At 35.0% G+C, this 27,030-nt stretch overlaps 1 protein-coding gene across 1 annotated transcript in view; it reads right to left on the reverse strand.

Annotated features, from left to right (window-relative positions):
• The window catches only part of LOC117064974 (cadherin-10), a 166,100-nt gene that overhangs the window by 112,451 nt on the left and 26,619 nt on the right, over positions 1-27,030 (reverse strand). The window contains exon 2 of the mRNA XM_033179263.1: positions 274-627. Within this exon, the coding sequence (XP_033035154.1) occupies positions 274-504 (231 nt within the window). The 5' untranslated portion in view covers positions 505-627. The remainder of the gene's footprint in view (positions 1-273; positions 628-27,030) is intronic.

The raw sequence follows: 27,030 nt of genomic DNA on the forward strand, positions 1-27,030 counted from the left end.
TAACCATAAATACTAAAATCACAGTTTTGCGTACCTCTTTAATTCATAAGTTATTGGCAGAATTAGTTTTAATAAATAAATGTATGCATTTATCATGTTATATTCATTCCACAGTTTTTATCACATTAGAATTTGTATCCTGTAACCAAAAATGCTTTAGGGAGATTTAAAGAATTATATTTATAAAAACGATGGTTTGATGGCCGTCAAATTTTCATCAGTAAAATATATAAAGAGCAAATGTAAATATGTGCCATTTTAACACAGACTTACCTTGCCTACGTATTGATAATCAGATCCTGTATATTCTTCCAGTAGGAAAAACTGATTCCACATCCAACCACGTTTTTGACGATGGAGAATTTTGCCATCACTCCTTGGTACACGTGAACTTAAAATTCTTTGCTGTGGTACAGGCGTCCTTCTGAACATTATTTCCGGAGAGCAGAAATGTGGCAGGCATACCCAGAGTAGAAACAGTAGTAAAAATTGATATATTGTCATAGTTCACTCCTTGACAAATCCCAACGTAGGTGAAGAGAAGTGGTCCTATTTTACCGAGTTGATTTTACTGTGTTTCAACTGGTTTCCAACATTTCATCAATGTTTTGTACATGTTTCCCAAAGCTTCAAACAAACAAAAAAAGTTAGTTGACAACATTACCATTATTACTTTTGATTTTAAATTTAAAGTGACAATAGTTTGTTAATAACAACCAAAACATTCCTTTTCTTTATTTTTCATACAATAATGAATAGTTTTGAGAAATATTACTTGTTTAGCAGTATGTCCACAATTTATGAAAATATTGTAAATGTTTATTTCCACCAAATCCTAAAGAAAGGACATTATTAGGCTTTTTTTTCTTTTGGCACTTTAACAGTTTTTAGGAATTACATTCCTATATAAACAGGAGATATAGTTCATCTGCATGTCAATTTTTTCAGAGTAATTTAACATGAATTGAAAATTTGAAAACAAAACTGTGATTTAAATAACCTACAGGAATCATGCCTTCTGTTGTGCAATTTTATATTTTAATGTTTTTAAACAGTGGCATACTTTCTTCAAATTTAATCCTACTCAGAGGTAAAAGTAAAAGCACAAACAAAACAAAACAAGACAAACAAGCGAGAAAGCTAGGAATGCCTTCCTTTGAAGACCTCTCCTCTCTTCCCTGTTAGGTTGGACTGTGGAACACCTAGAGATTCCTTAAGTAGAAAATAATCACTACCACAGTGAACCAATTTGTAGTATAATTAAATCTAGCAGATAGTCTGCTTCTAACTACCTCTACTGCCTGGCCTAGAACTCTATTATACCCGAGGCTGACTATGGTAACAGCCTACTGACTGCTCTCTACACCCTCCCTGCCACTATTTTCTTAACAAAATTTCCTTAGAAATCTATTAAAATTTAAGTCAGATCATGTCATTTTTCTTCACAAAACATGCCAGCGGTTTCTCATCTCACTTTGATAGAAACCAAAGTCTGTCCAATAATGCTGCACTCAATTTCATGATTGCTGGCCACCTCTCTGACCATGTTTCATTTTAACCCTGCACCATATCTCCCTAAACTGACTCATCTCCAGCCACAGGGTCCTTCTTGCTTTACCGTGCAATACGTTTCACATGCTGCCTTCCTTAACCAGCAACTTCCTACTTGTTCTCTATGCATAGAATGATTTTCCTGTAGATACTGACCTAGCTAGATCCTCTGTTTCCTTCAGGTACTTCTTTAAAACCACCCCTGAAATTTCATATGTTCCATTATACTACATGTATTTCTATTTATTTATTTATTTATTTATTTATTGACTGTGTACATATTCTGTTTTTCTGCTGCAATCCCATGTAAGAAGATAATTTTATTCTTTTCTTCATTACTGTATTCACAATGCCAAAAAAAGAATCTTGTTTATAATAGATGTTCAATAAGCACTTTAAATGTATGAATAAACAAATGAATGAATTGCAAGTGAATGCAAATATTTGACTACCATTTACCTGCTATATGTTCTTATGCCCAAGCATTTAGGTATAGAAATACATATTTTTGAATTACAATAACTTTTATATTATTCTTCATTTATATTATCGTGAATATACTTGTTTTATTTTTTGTATGCGCCGATTGTCTTTTCTTTCCTAATATGTATGGATTTTATTTCAGGATGTGATAAAGTATTTGTTATAAAAAGTGATTTGAGAACCAAAAGGATTTAGTTTCACTTCTCTAATACGGCATTGCATTATAAATACTCCTGCTTTTACATTTATGCTTTCATCCACAGTAATTTGTTAGCAATCTCTTTACTTTTTGTTTCATTATTAAGAAGATTTAATAGTTAATATAAATGTTTCAAGGAAATAAGATTAATAGTGAAGCAGTGTCTCCCTTGAGTGTATTAAATGACAGTGGAGTTGTCCTCAATGCTTGAAGATGTACAGCATGATAGATGGAAATTGTATTTCAATATGTCATGTAATACTCTACTTGGAGTTTAGAAATTATCTGATGCATAAAATGGTCTTACATCACAAAGCACTGAAACTCAAATTGATTGGATTCTAAGTAATAGGAACATTTACCAAAATAGGGGCTTTCATATGTATTAGGATGTGCTAGACGGTATTCTCCAGAAATGTACACTATTCCCAAGAGGCAGAGGAGAGTTTGTGTAAGTGAAGGTTTCTGCTTTCTTCTACAAAAGCTTTAAAACTTATTGAAGAAATAGTCATTCTCGTTTCATCTCTTTTCTCATTTTTAAAAATTGTCAGGAATTCTATGATGCATTGGTGATCATTTTCAATACAGTTATAACCTTCCCTAGTGTGAAAAGCCTACGCACCAATGTTTTGGAAAAGAGTAGGTGGGGACTAGAGCTATAAAGGTTGCTATTGAATAATTGGAACCCCACATAATGCATGAGATCATTTCCTTTGTTATTGTCCAAGTTTCAAATATTTAATGATAAATGTCCTGAAGAATCCCCAGTAAAATGCATTATTTAATACTGATGCAAGATAATTAGAGAATATTTAAAATACATTTTACATAAAGACTACAGTATTTGACAAAAACATTGCAAACAATGACATGGCTAAATAAAAATAGAAAATTATATGAAACAAATCTAACATTTAATTTGTCTGCAGGTGGTTCTTCCTAGTTATGTTCAAAGTAACTAGGAGCCTACCTATGAGGCATTTCACAACATTGTGACTTTATTATAAATATCACTAATCATCATCCTTCCAGTAGCCTAACTCAAATTACAGAATATCTTGGGCATTTCCATTTAACCAAGTGTACCTTTTACATGGTCAGTCAATATATTGCATTGCTGCTTTCCGTACCCCCCATGGCTCTCAGCTGTCCTTTTTTTCTGTCAGTGTGTCATCACATTATTTTAAATGATCATCATTTCATGCAAACAGCATACAATAACTACTAACAGCCATTTTCCTTAACCTCAATCTTTCTTATTTAAAATATATCCTACAGGGTGTTAGCTAAATTAATTTTCTAAAACCCACTTCTCCAAGGCTCAAATCAATTAAAATTTTTGAACATGTCTATCACTGGGAAGATTAACATCAAAACTTTATATTTCATTTCAATATCTGGAACCAGATAAGTTTTTAAACATCACTTTGCAGTATTTCTAGTTGTTTTAATTTCAACCCGAATATGTAACTTCTTATATGTATAAACTATTTCCCCGCTAATATACAATTCTGAATAATATCCAGGTGATTAGAAACGTATTGAATTTCTCTCAACAGTAAAAAGTGGTATATACAGATGTATCAATATATTTAATTAACTGATATATTTATAAAAGCCTCTAAATATGTTGGACTATTTATGATGAGAAATAAAAGCTAAATTTTAGAATATAAAAATATTACATAAGGGAGCTGTTGTGCTTGCTTGAAATTATTAACAGAATTATAATGAAAGGAATCAGGTGGGTTGAAACTATTGCCAAACTACCTCTCTGACTAAAACTGCTACAATTAATGAAATTCTATAATTTCAGTTCCAGTCAATTTTATTTTCAGAAAATATTTTCAAAACTACAACTTTATTTTAATATAAAAATAATTTAATATGAATATCATATGAACTTTAAGAATTATTAAAGCATCCTTTAGCCATTCTGCAATCCCATATTTCCTTTAGACCAGTGCTCCTCCAAATTTAATGTACATTCACAACTCCTGGGTCACTTCCTAAATATCTATGTTCTCATTCAGCGGGTCTACTGTAGGGCATAAGATGCAACATTTCTCATATGTTCACCTATAATGCCAATGCAGGTGGGCCATGTGCTTTGACTGGCAAAGCTATAGACCTCCCTCAAACCTAAAATCATCCTCAGAATGTTTTTATAACTTTTTCCTATTTAATGCTTCAGTCCCCAGATACGTAGCCTACTACAATGAGGGGAAAACAAGCTTTACGGTGACTGCAGTTAGAAGAGCAGAAAATTATTTCTAAATAATCTAAGGCCTTTTTCCATATTTTTTTTAACCAGAAGAGTTTGTTTGCTTCAAGCTACAGTACATACGATAGCAATTTTTCTCCTAATCATACTGTAAACCATGTTTTTCTTTATATGTGTATTTTAAAGCATTTGTCTCACTGGGTCTCATTTCATTTTTACAATTACAGGACTTTCATTATTCATCTGAAATAGTTATCACAAATATTAGTTTCTCTATAACCTGTTAATTTTATTATATAGTCAGCCAAAACCAGCAGATCACAGAATATAATATAATGGGCATTTTGGCACATCTCAATTACTAATTAAGTCTCCACACATCACAGATGATCAATTAAGCTATAATCTATTCTTGGCTAATAAAAGGAATTAGTCCTTCTTCAGTCAATTTATTATGTTGATTAGGAACCTAATTACCAGCTTTTAAAAAATATACGTATTATTTATAAGAGTAATCGAAAATGATAAGATTATAGATATAAAAGTTCCTATAGATAGACAATTTTAATCCTTTTAAAGTTTCATAGAACGAATACAGTCTAATAACATTTCAACACTGAGAAATAAAGGAACATTTTTCAGATGTGTTTATACAATTAAAATGAGTCAGTGCATACTAAAGTCTTCCTTTTTATTCAGCTGATACCATTTTATGCATCTAGTATAAAACACCATGTGAGATAATTGAATCAAAGCATTACACTAAGGACTCAAATAATATGAGTCCATATGCTTGATCATATTATCCAAGAGTTCACTACACATTACCTACTGTGCTCCATTGTCATAGAAAATGTATAATTCTACACTGAATATTTATCACTCTATTTTAAGTATTCTGCATTTGTATTTCTGTTTAGACTGTAAGTTGGAGGCAGGGTTTTATGTCTGCCATACAAAGCTAACAATATAGAGATTAATACAAAGTGTTAAATAAGTATTTTTAAATCGGATTGAATATTATAATTAGTTGTAAAACATTTCAATAAGAAAGAAACTTGCCGGCCGGGCGCGGTGGCTCAAGCCTGTAATCCCAGCACTTTGGGAGGCCGAGACGGGCGGATCACGAGGTCAGGAGATCGAGACCATCCTGGCTAACACGGTGAAACCCCGTCTCTACTAAAAAATACAAAAAACTAGCCGGGTGAGGTGGCGGGCGCCTGTAGTCCCAGCTACTTGGGAGGCTGAGGCAGGAGAATGGCGTGAACCCGGGAGGCGGAGCTTGCAGTGAGCTGAGATCCGGCCACTGTACTCCAGCCTGGGCGACAGAGCGAGACTCCGTCTCAAAAAAAAAAAAAAAAAAAAACCAGAAAGAAACTTGCCTTGTTTTTCTTAACAAAAAAGGTCAAGGACCATTTTATGCCTGTATCTTATTTGTCTTTAACATGACAGAACTCACATAAGACATTAACCAAAAAGGCAATCAATATATCACTGTTGAATGAAATACAGAACACAAAGGTTTGGTAGTCTTAGATAAGTTATCAACCATTGCTAGGATTTTTATCAATGCAGAAAGAATCCCAAGAAGTTCTGGTCGTTGCTATTCTTTTCAGATTAAAATTCTCCTTCAAGCAAAACTGTTTGAAATTAGTTTTATTCTCCAGGAATGTGACCTGAACACAAACTGGTAATACACCTCTCCAGCTATACTACATGCTAACATCTTTATGTGATAATTTGAAAAACCAGACATAAACCAAATAAATTTGGGGTCAGTGGGTAGATGAAACATATGGCAGGGATAAAGAGGATTGTTGAATGAGGTACATAACTTCACGTGGCCGTTATCTCTAAGATTCCTGCTAATAGGCTAAAGAATAGCATCCAAGAGTTCTTGCTACTCTCTGAGCAACCTTTTTAACTCAGCAGCCAATGTGACAGTCCCAGATGTAACTTGATCCACAAGCAAGTTAGCAGTGCTAATACAGATGTGACATTGACCTGCTACTTCCTGAAAGTCTCATTTTACTGTAGCCAGGATTTATTTCATTCTGTGGAGAATGATAGCAAGAATGCTCTGAGGGTTACTTAAAGATGTTCGCATAAAAGCCATCTGGTACCCAGTTTTCTTTGATCCAGGATTTGAACTGCTTCTGTGAAACAATGAGTGAAGAGATAGGAAGACAGAGTTTGGGAGATTATTAGGATTTCCTGCCCAAGATGCTTTGTCGTTCTTTACTTAATTATGATTAGGACATCAAGAAAAATAGCCCTAGCTGGAAGAAAGAATCCATTAAAAATTATTTTTCTTCTAAGTTACTTCTAAGAAGACCATTTGTGCATGTACTAATGAATGGTGTGTAAACTAAATTACTAGGCACTTTAGCATGTTCAAATATGAGAATGTGTAGAACATGCATCAGACTAGCATAAACTGCCTGTTAAACTTGAAGGTGCAAAAATACACATGACACTCATTTGTGAAAGGCAATAAAAAGTATAAACATATGGAGATATAACATTGGCCATTATATCTACTTAAATGCATAAATATAGATCTTTACACAAGGATAAGCACAGTAATCATAAGACAAATCTTTGTGGCATGTATTTGTGAGATAGTCAAGGTTAAGAAAAAGAAGCAGAAAAAAACTTATCAGCACTAATTTTTGACTCTAATCATGGTTTAATATTTGCACAATACTAAAACCCAATTTTAGATGGCCTGTCTTATCTCTATGTGTAGTCCCATTTTATATAAAAAAGATTATCTCCTAAATTATGCATCTGTAGCTGATACATAAAATTGGAATACTGTTCCATTAGTTAAATTTCATTTTCCTGAGGGCAGAAAGGGACCAGATTGTAACTTATTCTTTATTTTTTTAAATGCTTGACTCAATTCTAAATTGTACTTACACTGTAGTTTTCAACTCACCAAAAAAGACAATACAAGACTTATTCCTCATTTTCTAATATCCAATTTTTGATTCTTAAGGGGATCAGTCCCAAAATATAGAATATAGAATCTGAAACATGTTATAAGTTGTGCAAATCCTTCAACTATTGAGCTATAATATAGTGAGCACCTCAGTGAACCACTTATTGAAGAAATCATTGTATTTTTTGCTTCACATCTTAACAGAGTATGTTTAGAATTTTCTTTCTATACATAGGGTCATTGACACTGAGAATTATTCCTTCAGCAATGTCCATGGAGCTCTGTCTCTATGGAGCCATGAATTCTGCTGTGTGGAAGCTGTAAAATGTAAACAAAATTGAAATGGTTCTCACAATCTAAGAATTAACAATGGGAATCCATGAAAATAGCACCTAATCCAAACATGGGTGGTCTGAGAAATCTTTTTGGAGGAAACCACATCCTCTCTGGCACAAAGGAAAGAGCAGAGTGTCATTTGTGTGTGTGTGTGTGTGTACGTTTGTGTGTACGTGTGTGTATGTTCTGTACATGCATGCAGATGTATGTGTTTGCAAACAAGGACAGGAGTTAAAATGAGTTGTGGCAACACAACAGAGAGAAATTGCATTTCATGAATTGACATAATGGATCATGAGTATGTAATGGGCTATGAAAAAAGAATGTGCAAAGCTCGGGGGAAACAGAAACATATGCATTAAAGAAATAAAATTATTTTGTGTGACACTTCTAAGGTGACTAAGTTCAAAAACAGATTTAGGTCTAGGTCTGATACAATATGGAGTTCAAAGCAGCTAATCCTTCAGCCACAATTTTTTCTACTGTAGCCTGGATCGGGTTATGTCTTCGATGGGCCCGAGGAAATTAGTATTTGTGGCCTCTTTTTTTCTTAAAAAAAAAAAAAGAAGAAAGAAAATATATTTTACAATTGCATTTAAGCAAAGACTCACATGTTACTATTATATGTTACAGAATTTTCTTGCATCTAAAAGTTCATTTTTTTTTAATTTTAAAAGAAATTAAATCATTTTCATGGGCCTCTGAAAGTATCATGGGCACTCAGCTGGGTGCCTACTGGGCTTAATGGAAAAGTCAACCATGTCCTGAGCAGCAAACATATCATCATGGACTTCTGTACCCAGCTTCAGAAGTCAAATTTTTCTCCCATGGGTTAATATGACAGATAAGGAAACAGTTTAAGAGTAATGTTATGTGATTTGCTCAGTCTCAAACAGTTAGTGTCATAACCAGAAATACAACTTGGGTCACCAGACTCCCTTTGCACTATTCTGAAATCTACATAATTTAGTAATGAATAGACGTTACTATGATTAAAATTTACATGCTCATGCCCTTATCTAGGAGACATCCCAGCTAGCTTCCAGTTTGCTGAACACAAATAAGACAGACCCACTGGGAGTTGGAAGCGTATGAACTACAGACCATGAATGTACTTAGACACACAAAGTAAGGGTCCAAGAAAAGAATACTAGTTCAAAACATTTAAAAAGATGTGGGATATCTAAATTCCATAGATTGCTTTGATTTTAAACATATAATTGTTATGTTGACTGTTAAGTATAAATTTGTTATTCAAATGCCCTTGAGAATAAAGATTCAATAGTTAATTTTTTTTTCTTTTTTAAGAATTATGGAAGGAAAGCTTGAATGGGTTAAAGTTGTAAGTTAATTGACAAAAAGATATTTTAAAATTTACCTTTAAATGTGTAGACACATTAAGTGGTTTCTTCTCCCACACTCATTAAATTCACACCCTGACCATAACCCTACCATTACCATCCCCTGATACTGCTCTTGCAATTCCAACTAAATCACAGTTCGCAGTTTTTCATGCAATAGGTTTTAAGACCACCCACTTTAACAAATTTTGGGTTTTGTGTATGTATGTCTGACTTTATTTGTAGTGCACACTAATGGTGAAATCATTACTTTTAATTATGTGTAACCATTAGAAAGTATTAGAGTTTATAAGTCTGATTCAGTGAATAATTTGGTGCACAAATCCAGTATAATACTAAACTAATCACTACAACAAAAATTCACACTTACTAAAGGAAGTGAAATTTGTAAGCTTTCAGACATTAAAAGAGATTATGCATTAGTCCTTGCACCAATTATATACTTGATCTATATTCAGTCACAATTACTGTGGGAACCAGAGAGATTTATCATTTCAGTAAGTATTTAGTGGGCTAAGATCACCGCCAGAAACAAAGCAGTACATCTAAATTCTGGACCATTAAACCACAATCTGTAAAGTGCCATTCATTCAGTTTAATTGCAAAATAGTATGTCAAGCAGAGTGCTGCTCAGCATTTCCTGTCTCCCTTGGATAGCTGGTATACCTTTTGTGTATACCCGCTCTGTGTTTAAATGATATTTCTTGAATTTCTGCATGATGATACTTACTACATGATGTTACAGCACTTTTTACTTATTTCCCCAATTAGACATTCTGCAATTTGGGAAAAGGTATCATTGTATAGATTTGCATGTGTGTGTATATGTGTACCTGTGTGTGTTCCCTTAATGACCTTCAATGGACTGAGTTAATCAAAGAAAAAATTTATTTTTGAGTTTATTTTAACTTACTCTCCTGTCTCCTACCTCAGTCTAGAAATATGCAGTAGTAGATGCTAGAGATAAGAAGATGGGAAAGAGATTAAGGAAAAAAATAGTTTATTTAGATTGAGTCGTCTCACTTTCTTACTCCCCTAACTCAGCTACGGAATGAAAATATGGAGTCATAAGGGAATAATATGTCTCAAGGCCTAATTTTCTAGAATAGATGCTTCCTGAATACATTCACTGTTTATCCTGATTTCTTTTCTAAAATGTTTATTCACCCTTTTCAAGACAATCTATTGATCATTTTAATAACTTATCTTGGGATTACAGCGGCTTTGTCTGATAATGAAACTCTAAAAACTAGAAGATTTCAATTTTTTAAATAGGAGGAACCAGACAGCCACTAGGATAGAAATAAAACATCTGTGATATATCAAGAGGACACAACAACATGATAAGAAAGTACAAGTCTCTGTATAACTACAGGTGCCAGTTTCTGCCTTCATCAGCTTTTGTTGTAAAGACTGTTCAATACAACCTGCACATTTTATCTTTGGGGTCTAACACAATCCAAACAGGTACTATATACGTAGAATATAAAGAATAGAAAACACTTCGCGACACATTTTATGAAGGTATCATTACTCGGACACCTAAATTGGTAAAACATTATTACAAGAGGAGAAAATCAAAAACAAAACAAAATTGAAAAACAACTTTTGTGAAGACAGATACACAAATCTGCACCACAATATTAGCAAGTGGAAGCAATATGGAAGACATATAAAACATCATGACTTCACCTTAGTATAATGCTAGCTCAACATTCAAGTGCCAATCATTGTTGTAATCATCATAGCAACAGATTTTTTAAAACTACGACCATTTCAGTGGATGAAGAAAAAACATTAGAAAAAATTTGACATCCTTCATGATAAAAATTCTCCACAAAGGATGACCAAAACTAACTTCTTCGAGTCTCATATAGAGGACCCACAAAATCCTACAACTAGCATAATTGATGGAAAAAAAAAAAAGCTAAAATTTCCCCCTGTATATTCAGGAACAAAGTGTATATAAGATATCTACTTTTACCACTTGTATTCAACTTTACACTGGTTGCCCTAGCCAAAGTAGTGAGGCAAAGAAAAAAGAAATGGAAATCATACATATTGAAAAGGAAAAAATAAAACGGTCTCTATTTGCAAATGGCATGATCCTGCACATGGAACATCCCAGATAAGTTACATTAAAAGCTACCAATCTAATCAATGAGTCCAGTAAGTGGACAGGAATATATGATCAAACAAAACCAAGTTTTACATACAAACAGTTAATACTTTTAAATTGAAATAAAAATAAAAATTAAAAATATCTGGCATGTGGCTCACTCCTGTATTCCAAACCCTTTGAGAGACAGAGGCAGAAGGACTACATGAGGCCAGGAGTTCAAGACCAGCCTGTGCAACATAGTGAGATCCCATATCCACAAGAAAGAATTTTACAAATTAGCCAGGTATAGTGGCACATGCTTGTAGTAGCTACTCTGGAGATTGATGTGGGAGGATTGAGTCCAGAAGTTCACAACTGCAGTGAGCTATAATCGTGTAATTGCCCTCCAGCCTGGGTGATGAAGCAAAATTCTGTCTCCAACGATACAATAAAAAAAATTTATCAAGGTGCAAAAAAATTGGGTAGAAATTAAACAAAATATATGCAAGATCATTATGCTGAAACTTTTGTGTTTTGTAATTGGTAAAGATTCCTTTGAGATGATACCTAAATCATGATCCATAAAAGAAAAAAGCTGACAAATCGCATTTGATGAAAATTAATAGCAAAAGTCTCTTCAAAGACACAATAAAATGAAAGATGTTAGAAACTCTTGGCCGGGCACGACGGCTCACGCCTATAATCCCAGCAGTTTGGGAGGCGGAGGCAGGCAGATCACCTGAGGTCAGGAGTTAGACACCAGCCTGGCCAACATGGTGAAACCCCGTCGCTACTAAAAAATACAAAAATTAGCTGGGCGTGGTGGCAAGTGCCTTAATCCCAGTTACTTGGGAGGCAGAGTCAGGAGAATCAGAATCCTTTGAACCCATGAGGCGGAGGTTGCAGTGAGCCGAGATCAAGCCATTGAACTCAAACTTGGGGGACAAGAGCGAGACTTCTCTCAAAAAAAAAATAGAAACTCTTAGAAAATAATTGAAAATGTATCTCTGATAAAGCCTTTTTTCGTACTACATAAAGAACTGCAAATCTCCATAAATGAAAACAACTTAATTGAAAATAGGCAAAGAACTTGAACAGACATCTTTTGCAAAGAAAATATACAGATGGCAAAGAAAATATATAGATGGAAAATAAGCATATAAAGACTTGCTCAACATCATTCATCCATATGGAACAAAAATTTGAAAATGAAGACCACAATGCATACCACTAAATTAAATTAAAATAGCTAAAATATTTTTTTTTTTTACTATACTTTAAGTTCTCTGGTACACGTGCAGAACATGCAGGTTTGTTACATAGGTATACAGGTGCCATGGTGATTTGCTGCACCCATCAACCCATCATCTACATTAGGTATTTCTGCTAATGCTATCCCTCCCCTTGCCTCCCACCCCCCGATAGGTCCCAGTGTGTGATGTTCCCCTCCCTGTGCCCATGTGTTCTCATTGTTCAGCTCCCACGTATGAGTGAGAACATGCAGTGTTTGGTTTTCTGTTCCTGTGTTAGTTTGCTGAGAATGATGGTTTCCAGTTTCATCCATGTCCCTGCAAAGGACATGAGCTTATCCTTTTTTTATGGCTGCATAGTATTCCATGGTGTATATGTGCCACATTTTCTTTATCCAGTCTGTCAGACACATGCACATGTATGTTTATTGCAGCACTGTTCAAAAGCTAAAATAAAATTTTAAGAAGACATTACCAAGTGTTGGAAAGGATATAGTACAGGTCTATGGCCTCTTAGGAACCAAGCCACACAGCAGGAGGTGAGCAGCCTGTGACCAAGCATTACCACTTGAGTTGCGCCTCCTCTCAGATCCAATCAGCAGTAGGGGGAGGGGAGATTAGCTTTTCATAGGAGCAGGAACTTTATTGTGAACTGCACATGCAGGGGATGTAGTTTGCACACTCCTTATGAGAATCTAATGGCTGATTGCCTGACAATCTAAAGTGGAACAGTCATTCTGAAACAATTCCCCTGACACCTCCTCTCATCCACAGAAAAACTGTCTTCCATGAAGTAGGTCATTGGCACCAAAAAGGTTGGAGACCACTGATACAGAGTAATTGAAGCTTCTATATCTTGCTGGTGGGAATGCAAAATATCACAGACACTTTAGAAAACAAATTTGTAATTCTTTTTTTTTTTTTTTTGAGACAGAGTCTCACTCTGTCGCCCAGGCTAGAGTGCAGTGGCGCGATCTCGGCTCACTGCAAGCTCCACCCTCCCAGGTTCACACCATTCTCCTGCCTCAGCCTCCCGAGTAGCTGGGACTACAGGCTCCCGCCGCCACACCCGGCTCATTTTTTGTATTTTTTAGTAGAGACGGGGTTTCACCGTGTTAGCTAGGATGGTCTCGATCTCTTGACCTCATGATCCACCTGCCTTGGCCTCTCAAAGTGCTGGGATTACAGGCGTGAGACACCATGCCTGGCCTAAATTTGTGGTTCTTAAGATGTTACATATGTACTAATCATTCGATACAATATTCCTACCCTAGGTACTTGTAGAGGAAAAATAAGAAAATTTGTTCACATAAAACTTTATACAAATGATTATATCTTCTTTATTTATAATCATCAATTGAGAACAGCCCAATTGTCCTCAAATGGGTGAATGGGTAAACAAACTTTGGTGCATCCATACAATGGCATACTACTTATTAATATAATGGAATGAACAATTGATACATGGATGAATCTCAAATGCATTATGCTAAATAGAATAAGCCAGCCTCAAAACCACATACAATGTATGATTTTATTTATATGGCATTTTTGCAAAAGCAAAAATATCAGTGATGTTTAATGTTTAGTCACCACAAACTGACAGGAGGTAACTCCCTGGGGAGATGGAAATGTTCTCTATGTAGACTACAGTGGTGTTATAAAACTGTAGGCATTTATCAAAATTCATAGAACTTTACCCTAGAAAGGATGAATTTTACTATCTGTAAATTTTACCTCCCTGCAAATGGCCAAAAGTTACATGAAATGATGCTCAGCATCACTAATCAGGGAAATGCAAATCAAAATCACAATGAGTATCATTTAACACCTGCTAAGATGACTATTACAGGCCTGGCACAGTGGCTCACACCTGTAATCTCAGCATTTTGGGAGGCCAAGGTGGGCAGATCACTTGAGGTCGGGAGTTCAAGACCAGCCTGGCCAACAAGGTGAAACCTCTTCTCTACTAAAAATACAAAAATTAGCTGGCATGGTGGCATGTGCCTGTAATCCCAGCTACTGGAGAGACTAAGGCAGGAGAATCGCTTCAACCTGGGAGGTGGAGGTTGCAGTGAGCCAAGATTGCACTACTGCACTGCAGTCTGGGTGAAAGAATGAGACTCTGTTTAAAAAAAAAAAAAAAAAGAAAGAAAGAAAAGAAAAAAGAAAAAAGATAAAAAAAAGATGGCTTTTATATAAAAGGATTAATGCAATGTATAAAAAAGATTTTTACCTTCATTGTATTTTCGTTATCAAATATTATTTTAATAATTGAAAATGTTTAAGAGTATATAATTGTGTGGATTACACAGGAAACAAAACTTACTACATATCCATTATATACCAAGTATGCAGCATCCAGAAAAAAGCATTTGTTTAAAAATGTTATTTAGATCAATGGTTCCTTTATTCTACTCTGAGACATTGGCATTTCAAAGAAAAAGATGCCCTAAATTGAATGTTCCATTTTGTTTCCTGTTATTCTTTGATTCTACTAGTTATCAGTTGTCAAAACAACAGACTAAACCTAACACCTTACGGCATGTCAAATATATATTTTTTCATCTCTGTAACCTCCTCAGAACTTTATTTCCTCAGCTTGGCCTGGACACCCTCAGCTTCAGCAAACAGGGAGTCAGTGCAATAGTGCATAAAATATGAGGGCTCTGAAAGCCTGGGCCTGCTTAGGGGAGTGTGTAATTTAATAAAGTGTTCATTGATGTCAGCACACAGGCTCATCAGACTCATGTTGATGCCGATGCCCGCAGCACAGAGACTCCTGGTCCTAATTAGATGACTGAAGTAAGATTACATTTTCCCTTGGAGACAGGCACAAGGGTGGGAGAGTTACTCTCAAAGGGATTTAGATTTACAAGTATCTGATGGAAGAGAACAAAAACAGGGAAAGGCACACTTTAGGGAAACCAACCAGGGAAATGAACTTAACAGAGTTGCATTATTTATAAGAAGGAAAGTTAAAAAAAACACACCATCAGGTGTCTGTTGTTTCTACTTTATTCACACAGAAAGTCTGACATAAATTATAAATAAGGAAAAATATTTTTATGACTTATATGTTAAGTTTTCTAACAATCCCTTGTAAATCCCACAGAAATTTTAGCAATATGACTTCGAATTTTAAGTATTATATTATACACTTTATTGTCTAGGGATGTCCATTAGATTTTTATAACTTTTAAAATTCTATCTGAAAAGGTCAAATTAATGATTTCTCAAAAAATTAAATTATGTATTATTCACAGAGCAAGGACATTTTATCTTAGATCACACAATGAAAATTTTGTCATACTGAGGAAAAAGCAAATAGGTACCATTTTTATAAGTGTTTCATTAATATTTTAAATATTTTATCTCCTAGCCTAATATGAATATGAAAGATTATCTGGTGATTAAAAATTATTAACTATGTATTGCTATATAGATAATTTTATATTTGAAAGCAGGCCCTCTATTTTTTGTTTAATTTGACAGCCTCAACCTAGACATTTTGAGATTCCTGACAATGTTCAAATCCTCATTCTTGGCTACTGAAATATCCTTGGCTAGAAATATTAATCTTTGGAGGAAAACCACTAGTGTATATAAGATAATATTTCATATTTTTAAATAGTAGTATAGCCATATTTTTATCTTAAAAAAGATTGCTAACAGGACTATCCCATCTTAAACCACTGGTTATGAGAAAGAATATGGAACAGTAATGGGTTCTGTTGGCAAACCAAGCCATCCTCTACGACTTTTCTTACTCTATTTGTCAACACATGTGTTGTTCCTCAGTGGTTTAATTTATTTATATCCTGAATTTTTTTTTTTTGAGACGGAGTCTCACTCTGTCGCCAGGCTGGAGTGCAGTGGCACAATCTTGGCTCACTGCTACCTCGGGCTCCTGGGTTCAAGTGATTCTCCTGCCTCAGCCTCCTGAGTAGCTGGATCTACAGGTGCGCACCACCATGCCCAGCTAATTTTTGTATTTTTAGTAGAGATGGGGTTTTGCCATGTTGGCCAGGATGGTCTCAATCTCTTGATCTCATGATCCACCTACCTTGGCCTCCCAAAGTGCTGGGATTCCAGGTGTGAGCCACCGCGCCTGGCCTACATTCTGAATTTTTTAACAACAGGTTTCAAAATATAAAGTAGTAGTAAAATTGCATTATCCTAATATCTCAGTGAAAAGACATTTAAAAATTTTAATCATCCCATCACTTAATTAATCTGTTTAATGAACAATTATTTAATACTTCACATGAACCAGATACTTTGCTACATAACAAGGATATAATGGCACAAGAGCACTGGTTTAAGGAAAGCTTACATTTCAACAGGGTGAAATAGATATATTAGCAATATAAAATGAATAAGCTACATTTTCAAAGTTATTGAAATTTGTACATTGAAAAATTTCCCATAACACATTATGCATAGCTGCAACCCAATTAACTTAACATTATTCTTTGAGCTGGAGGCTTTGGATATAAGGCTCCAAGGGTGTGGCTAGGATTAGAATAAAGGTGTGATTATATACTTCTGAGTTTCAAATTGTATTTTCTTCAGTGGATGTGCAGAATCAATGATTGAAAATCAGTAATTGTTGAATTTCTAAAGTTTTACTCAAAACCCCAGTGTAGACAAAACTAAGAATAAAATGTAGGAGAATTCCCATCCCACTGGGGAAGGGGGAAACCATTACGGATTCTGAAGAATGGCTCTCAGGGAAAGAAACAGAATGAAGATCATCAAAGAGGGTGAAGCTATTGAGCCCTAGTTGATTTTTTCCCTTTCCATGCCTCTAGTCGACATCCTTGAGGCTTGGTGGAACGATAGTGGAGGGGGAGTTAGAAGCACAGGCTGGGTGGAAAATAAGAAATGGTTGATCAAAGTATCTAGGTAAATGAGTAAGAGGACAACCTCGCAGAGCCCCACACAATCCAGTGTGTGCTGATGATGTGACTCAGAGTAACAGAACAAAATTTGGAAGGGAGGAAAAGACAAGAAAGCTTGGACCACAGACTTCAGCAGGAGATTATGACAGGACACTATGAGAATCTGTTAAGACAACCACACTACATCAGATGCCAGCACAACTCGGGAAGTGTCTATCAAAATTAACACGTCTTAAATGATTACAGCATAAGTGTACTGAAGGACTAGCTACTCTACAGCAGAGACCCACAGAAATCCAGGAGATGATGTGTCACCACTGCAAGGCTGTGCAAGTTTCCCCATAGTGTTTTGATTTCTGCTCTTTCTTCTTAGATCTCTCTCTCCTACACCTTTTCCGGCCTGGCTCGAGTCATCCTCACAACAGCTGATAGTCTCCTAACTCCCCAGTAGCTGGCTTCACATCGATGATCAGGCACCCATCAGAATGACTAATCGTGCTGCTCACTGCCTGTCAGATGTTCATCCAAGTCTTCTCCTGCCATTCACAGAATTCACGCTACAGCATCTGGTCACCATTACAATGTGCAAGCCAAGGTACAGACTAGAAGAGCAGGGAGGGAAACCCAGTAAAAGTCATTCCCTCGCATATGGTAAGGAGGCCCTGGGCCCAGAAACGTTCCATATTATTACTCATACATGAGAGGTATTTAGCTAGTTGATGATTGTTTGGAGGGCCTAATTTTATCCTGAGACAGTTCTGCAAAATAAACTTTCTTATACTGTCAATTATTCCATGACAACTGCTTAGCAGTGTACTTTCACAAATGCTAAATTAATTTTTTAAATATTGTGAAGTAGATTCCTAATGACATAAATGGAAAAATGAGGCAAAGAATCCTAAACACACATGTGTTGGACTATAGAAAAGAACATTAAATCACTTCTTAAATATAAACTTAATTTTTAATGTGAGTTACAACAGTTTTGGAGTACATTTAAAAATTGTATTGACTAGGATTATCTTTATTTTTGCTTCCATTATGCTAATTGTATTTGATTAAATTTAGAGAGATTTAAATATTAATATGTTTTTTTCATATCATAAATATGAATGTTTGGCCTCTATTTCAAAATACACATGAATAAAACATTAGGTTTCCTCTGAATGGCAATGTTAAACTGCTCTACCAAATGGAATTATGATCTCTGAATATAGAGATTATGTATTGATTTAATTTATTTCTGGTGAAATCTTCATACTAACATCAATAAATATTTCCTGGCAATATTCTCAACCTCAGCATTTTATTTTTCTCAGTTCAAATCCTCAAGAAGATTTTAAGTGACTTGTACCTATGTGCACTGAGGGGATAGGGAAGACAGTTTAGAGATGTGAAGAAGTTAGAAAAATGTAAACAGGTTAGAGCTGGAGAAAGTGGGGAAGCTGCACTTTTAATTGATGTCCTCCTAAGACTGTAACAATTGCTTCTTTGTAGTCACTGAAGGCTACAAGGTACAATATGTAGTGAGGCTCAGCAATCAGTATTTAGTAAAGAAAACAGGAAAAGAACAATATCCCTCTTTAGTACCATCATTTGCTGAATGACGATTACAGGCCAAACACATTTATGCATAGCTTAAACATTATTTCTCATCCTATATTATTTGTTGTTCCAGGAAAAGACTATCTATTCCTTACCTTTTTATACCCAGGATTTAGCATAGATCCTTGTATCGATAGTTGCTCAATAAGTTTCTGGAAAATAATATATTGTTATTCTTCCCTCACAGGGTGCCCATGACTAGGCCAAATTAAGTATTCACCCCTTTAATTGATACACCAAACAATGCTGATGAATTAAGTAATGTGATTAGCATAATATAGCTCATAACTGGTTAAACTGGGATTTTCTAAAGTCTTGGCCTGATGTGGGGGCTCCATGCCTGCAACCCCAACAATTTGGGAGGTGAGAGGATTGCTTGAGACCAAGAGTTTGAGACAAGCCTGGACAACACAGGGAGACTCCATCTCTATAAAAAATAAAATTAAAATTAAAAAAAGAAAAGTCTCTGTCTCCCTTATTATGTTGTCTTCAAACAATAGACTGATCATAACTTGTAAAGTATCAAAAAACATAGTTATAGGGAGAGAATAAAATAGGATTATTAGAAAAATTGTTAAATATGTTGTGTCTCCTATTTTTCAGAGTAGATTCTTGTTAACAATGAACTTTTAACAGGGTCCCCCACCAATGGTCCCTTCCTCTGGTATGCAAACCCTATGTGATCCCATCTTCTTTCATGGGCACGGATCTAGTGACTTGCTGCTAACCAATAGAATTCAGCAAAAGTGAAGAGATACATTCCCATGATTCAGTTACAAAAGATGGCAACTTACATCTTGCTAGGAGACTCTCTATTGCCTTTTCAGCTTGAATGCTTTGATGCACAAGCCACCATGTTGAAGAGGATCATGGAGCCAAGAACTGAGTGTGACTGAAGGCGAACAGCCATCAAGAAACTGAGGACTTCAGTCCAACAACCCATAGAAACTGGAACCTACCAACAACCATCCATTGAGTAACCCCTCAGACGAAACCTGAATTGCAACCTTCAAGAAATCTTAAAGCAGTGGATCCAGCTAAGCGTGCCTGCATTCCTGACCTACAGAACTTGTGAGATAATGGATGTATGTTGTTTTAAACAGCTAAATTTTGTGATAGTACATTACACATTAATAGATACCTAATACAATATCAAACAAATTAATAAGAAATATTACAGACATCTAATTATTATTTTAATAAGAATTAGATATTAATTTTTTTAGAAAAAGGTATCAGCTGCTTATGATGATATGTGTGTGAAGGGACAAAGTGTCTTAGTGGCCCACTGGAAGTAAGAATAGTTCCCTGAACTACAATAAATGCCATAATCAATGTGGTTTAAATTGCAATATGATATCCCAAAAAGGACATTTTAAAAAGTTTTGCAATTTGGCTTTGGTGAAAACTTTATTGCTTTTGTTTTTTGTTTTTTTGTTTTGTTTTCTTTTATTTTGAGGTGGAGTCTTGCTCTGCCACCCAGGCTGGAGTGCAGTGGCGCGATCTCTTTGGCTCACTGCAAGCTCCACCTCCCCAGTTCACGCCATTCTCCTGCCTCAGCCTCCCAAGCAGCTGGGACTACAGGCGCCCGCCACCATGCCCAGCTAATTTTTTGTATTTTTAGTAGAGACGGGGTTTCACCGTGTTAGCCAGGATGATCTCAATCTCCTGGCTTTGTGATCCACCCACCTTGGCCTCCCAAAGTGTTGGGATTACAGGCGTGAGCCACCACGTCGGTCGAAAACTTTATTGCTTATCATCTTCTCTCACAGATACACTTCTTTTTTGCATATTTACGACTGTGAATATAGAAAATGTATTTCAACTGATAGTAAGGTTGAATTAAAAATAGTTTACTCACTTAGTGTCACAAAATAATGGAGCTTATACAATTGAGAAACCTCAATAATTGATCAATGTGTTAATGGTATACATTAATGCTTTTTGTATTTCTTTATTATTGGGGGTAAAAGCTACACAAACACAATGGCCCTTAGAAAGTCAGAAGTCAACTGAGAAAAGCTCTCAGGTTTATATACATAATTCTTGCAGCAAAAATAACTCTTGGAAAAGTTATTTGTTTCACTTGTTCACATTTACTGGTGTGCTCCTATTTAATCAATACAGTAAGATTAATATGATGTAAATGGAACTTTTGAAATGTAAGGTAGTTTTTCAATCTATCATAAAGTATTTGTGGTAATCAGAGCCCCTGATGGAATATTACTATTGTATTTTCAATTTTTTAAAAGATGACTAGACTTATCAAGATTGTGCAGTATACTATTTGCAACACATTGAGGACACAGTCCTCTGAGAGATGTAATCCAAATCGACTGCTTCAGAAACATACTAGTAACGGATCTGAGTGCCACTGTCATTACTAGGATAATTCTAGAGTACTTCCACATAGAAAAAAAAGTTAAATAATTCAATATAATTTGTATTCCATTCCTACTGAAGGTATCTCTTTCTTAAAAGAAAAAAATGTATAACTGAAGTGCAAATCTGCCATAGGGAATATGTGGAGAGTATCAGCACTGCCTGTAGCTATTTCATGTTTTGTTCAACTATAGTTGTGGTGAGTAAAATACCTTTTAAAAACTCAGGAAAAACAATGCATATGTATTCTCTGCTGTTAATATATCTATGAGCAAGTATAAACAACACGTGGTTAGATAAGACTCATTTTCATGCTTTTGCAGCCTTCCTAGAAAAAAAGGAAGACTACATCATCCTTATTTTCTGTGTGTTCTCTTTCTTTCCTGTGTAATAGTTTTCACATTTTTGTTCATTGTTTTCACTGTATTTTTCTCTCTATTGTTTGGCTTGCAAGCATCCTCTTTGCTGGAAAAAGAAAAAAAAAAAAAAAGGAAATGACGGCTTTTATTTAACATAAAAGTGAAAGAATGTCCTTGGAAGTATTTGGGGCAGCTGGAGAAGAGTCTCAGAAGTACAAATGGGGACAATGTTGCTACCTAGGACGCTGTGGCAATTTTCTCAAGCTTTAAATAAACTTGGGGGCACATGAATTATTGGTCACTGAAGAATTGGCTTCTCATGAACATACATTCTGTGGTACAGATAAAATATTTTCCTTAGTTTTTGTATAGAAAGGACTTTTTCAAACTGGGTATTTATTGCTCCCTTACCCCACTAAAAACACCTTCTGTGTTTCTATTTATTTATTCAATATTCTATGTCCTATGTATTTATTCAATAAATAAATGTTGAATGAAGCATTCATTTAAGAATGGGAAAAGGACAAATTCAACTTTGCGTCTGAAGAATTACCTATTTAGAGAGATATCCAAACATCAAAACCAAGAATTCAGTTTGTGAGTTAAAAATGTGCATTCTGGAACAGTATAACTAAGTCAAAGCAGACAGATAAAGAACATAGTCTGATGATAATGTTGATAAAGGTGTTTTCTGGTTCTATTGCGTGGTCAGTGTCATTATATATCTATAATACAATCATAGTGGATCCAAAAATGTTAAAACAATAATTACTCTCTATTGATAGGAAAGACTCTTTAAGTTCTACGGATAGGCTACATCCTTGCAATGAACATTTATGAAGTAGAAAAATGCAAACAAGTATGGATAAAGTTATGCTTGAATAATGGAATCTGGTATTACACAGCACACAATATATTCCTTAATTACTTCTAAAACTATACATAAATAGAAACATATCTCTGCAGCTTGCACCCTTTCAGTGTTATCCCTCCTGATCCAATGGTACAGAATTTGGAAAACACTAACTGGGTGCAGATCTCAATGTAATTGATGATGCGCATATTAAATAATAGCAGGATGATAAATTAAGTATTTGAGGAAATGACTAGCACAACATTGCAGAAGCCAATAAAATGGGTCAGGGATGAATCTCTCCATCTTTTTTCTCTATCACTGCCTTTCACAGCTTCTCATTGTTGGGGCCACCATCGGATGAAGAATAGAATTTAGTTTTGGTTTCCAGACCGAGTAAACAGAGAACCAGTCACAATTATTGGTGTCCTCATGCCTGCGATAATTGTCTTTGCCAACTAGATTAAAATTTGATATTTGGGAGTACTTTATATGTACCCATGTAAACTGGGGCATAGTACAAGACTCATGTTTATCTCACGTTTGCTTCTTAATTTTGCCATCTAATTATTCTGTGAAAACCCAAGGCGGCAGGATTTATTTTCTGTGTGGTTCTCTCCTGCACTCCTATTCATCAGAGCAGTAACAGATGACAATGCACAGGCTCTGGTTTCTGCTATCTTCAGCTGCAAGAGTCAAGCACCGAGAGCATCTATATATTCTGTTGTCTCTGGTGAGTGTGGCCACCTCCCCAACACGTAAACATCCACTCTCAACTATGCTTTCTTCTCAACTTGCCCACGTTACCCACAATCCATGATAATACTGTTCCCGCCTATTTCTCTAAACTCCTTTCTCACTGATTTCTCTTGATCAATTATCTTCTGGCACAATAGCCTCCATTCATTTTTACCAGTACACCAAGCTCATTTCTGCATCAGAATTTTTGTACTTGCTGTTCCTTTTGCATGGAAATCTCTTCTGCTCACTTTTCACATATTTCAAATATTTTATATTTCTGTTCACATTTCTCAATTCTCAAATATCACCTCGTTGGCACTAAAAACTGACCTTCAAAGACATTCTTGTTCTGTTTATCTTGTTTATTTTATTAATGTTATCACAATGTGATTTTTTATAGTATTTAACTGTTAATCATCTGTCACTGAAATACATTCTACATGAGTACAGAAAAGTAGTTTTGATTGTTCCCTTGGGAGCCACACTGCACGGAACAGTGCTTGGTATATTGTAGGTATGGAACAAACGGAATGAAACAGATAATACATGAATAACTTCAATTCTTCCTAAGACTATGGAGCTTCCCTATAAACTCCTACATCTTTCATGGATGGCTTTTGCTCTCTGAAGCCTAAAGTGTTGGTGAATATAATTCCCAAATAATAGCAACAGAGCTCTCTAACCTTCACTTAATTTCCAGGTACCATTGGATTCTTACTGCCATGCCTACTTATTAGACTGGCTCTCTTCACATAAATTAAATCATATATGCAGTTCAACAAAGTGACCAAAGCTGAGCACAGCATATATTTTGGAAATTCTGCCTTGAGGCATGAGGAGGTCCTTACTGAGATCAACCTTAGTAGGCATTCATTTCCCAAATCCCTTGGCAATTAGAAGTCATGAGCCTGATCATAGTGTTTTAGTGTTTTTCATTTATCCCTTCTCATTGCCAAGGTGTTAGCATGTCTTGTGTTTTATTTACCCCAAATCATATAAATTATAGCTATATTCTTTTTATGGAAAGTTGACTGTAATTATTTTGTTCTTTTTTTTAAAAAGTATATATTTCATTGCATTATACACATTTAGTTCTTTCAGCAAGTTAAAAAAAAAAAGAAAGAGGAAGGTCTATGTGAAATAAGTTTTAGGAAGAAGTATCTAGCCTTGGCAAACAAAGTAAACTTCCATTTTCTCATTTTTCTGTTGCAAAGACAAAGTAATATTTAAATGTTCATTAATTAAGGAACTAAGTGAATAACTTTTGTGTTTACCAAGGCTCACAAGAACCAGGAATTTGTTTTCTCAGAAACAAATTTGGATTATGGTTAACATCGTAATTTTTTAAGATTTTTTACATTGTAGGAAAGAACACTGAATATAGGTTCTATACCTGGGGGTTGGATTAGGTTAAAAGGTAAAAAAAGGAATGAAGGCACAAAGTATATAGAAAAATGAATGGTAGAAATAAATGGCAGCATTGATAAATGTGAATAAAGCTCATACAAATAAAAGGCCATTAGCAGATTGCAATTTTTTTTTTCAAAATCTGCACATACCTCATACTTTCTAGTTTTAAAAAAAGAATTCTACAATCAATTGTTCTTGTTCTGTGAGTACTTGAACATGAGGCTAAATAAAACTTATTCTCCAGAATAAACATTCTCAGGCACTCTGATGGTTTCATTGATTCCAGATAAGTAGGAGTATCAAATTCATATTTCTATTAGACCACTGGACTAAGGCCAAAGTCTTGTGTTTATCAATTTGTATGTCAGCTAAGTTCACTCTGTGGCATGACCATAAATTATACTGGTCCTCAGAGTGCATATACTATTTTTCCTCTAGCAGTTATCTCATCAATATATCTTTTTCAAAAAAGTCAAGGACATTTAAGCAAGAAGTAATTTTAGAAAAGCACAAATCTCTCATTGTTATAATTCCATTGAATTTAACACCTCATCTTTTGAAAACACATATTCCTTTAGTCAAAAACCTTTGCATCAGTTATTATGAAAGGGAATGGTCAATCCAGCCCCTTGCAGGTGCATCAAGCTATATTCAAAATGGGTATATTTCAGAGTTTATCGAGAGTGGTACTCTTGATATCTTAGACTAGACAATTCTTTGTTAGGGAAGTGAATCTCGTGCATTGTAGGATGTTTAGCAGCAGCCCCAGCGTCTACCTACACCATGCCAGTAGCAATGCATCCCTCCTGCTTTTGCCCTGATCATGGCAGACAAAAAAATGTCTCCAGACATTGCCAAATACTATCTGGAGGGAAGGGAGAAAAATTACCCCAAATGGAGAACCACAAAATTGTCATATTGCCTAGAATATCTGTATTGAGATCAATAACTTAATAACCAAAAGCAAACTTTAAACAAAATGTACAAGTTTAAAGAAAAAAATAAGACTGAAAGTAGGACCTGGCTAAAATCTGGAGTAGGCATGAAGCATATGTTTGTTAATTAATTTGTAAGCAAACTTACAATGTAAGCAAAATATTTATAGTATACCATTGTGTTTTCCCAATTCTAGGCTATTTTTATAAAAGCTTAAAGCTCAAGACTCATGAGTTAATCCAATCCAAATTAGTAATTGTATAAATGCAAAAAATGAGTCTTCACGGAGGTAAATTATTTCCTTAAGGGTTCTTACTAGCATAGGTGATCCAAAAACCTAAAATGGTAGTCTTCAGTCTCACACAAAATTACCTAAAACATTCTGTATACTCTCAAACATACATGTAGACTGTCTTCCACAATGCACCGTAACTCAGGAAAAGATTAACAAGCTCATTTAGACTAAAGTGTGTACTTGATTGATAAGACTTAGTAAGTTCTATTTTGCAATAATTGACAAAAACACTAGCTAGAAAAACTGGCACTTGAGGTATGGGGGAGAAGGTAGAGGGCAGAGTGCTTAGGTTCAGTGGAGTTCAAAAAGTCAATTTCTCTAACCAATAGTAGACAAAATACATAATTTGTAAAGATTCTACCTTAAAAGTCTGTCTCTCTGTCTACCTTAGCTTACACTTTGATTTTCATTGGAATGAGTTAACTCAACATGATTTCTGAAATAATGTCTCCATTTTTGTGTATGGGGCAAGTTGTGAAAAAGAAATGTCATTTGTGGAATTTCTGGCAACTTAGCCATCTTTGGTTACACCTTTTTCAATACTTAATAATACTTTCCCATATTAAAAAAGAAACTGCTGCTACTCATTTACAATATGGAAATTATAATTTCTGAATTATAATTTGTTGATAATTAGTAAAATTTGCTGATAAAATTAGTTGACTATTTGAAAAAGAATTGGCTCCTCATAGCCTATACATGCCAATATGAATTCTAAATGACTTTAAGAGCAAATGTAAAAGTGATACTATTTTTTAAAAAGCTCTAAGAAAATACCATTCACTATTTCTTAGATCTTAGGATAAAAACAGAACACAAGAATAAAGAAATATCTGACCACAAATTAATGGAAGATGCAACAAAGGAATAACCAAACAGCTGCTTCTAACTCTTCATTTGTTCCTCTTTAGGATTACATATCCATACTCCTTTGCTATGTGCCTCCCAGAGCCTCCTCATAGAAGAGATGATACCCACCTCCCCACCTGATGCACTTGGATCACTTTGTCATTATCAATACACCTGTAAACCCAATTGGTCTTCTTGTGAAGGGGTTGTTTACAAAGCCACATGGTTTTAGAATTGTAAGGAATCT

The sequence above is a fragment of the Trachypithecus francoisi genome, unplaced genomic scaffold (assembly GCF_009764315.1).
Source record: "Trachypithecus francoisi isolate TF-2019V2 unplaced genomic scaffold, Tfra_2.0 Lachesis_group2, whole genome shotgun sequence".
NCBI lineage: Eukaryota > Metazoa > Chordata > Mammalia > Primates > Cercopithecidae > Trachypithecus > Trachypithecus francoisi.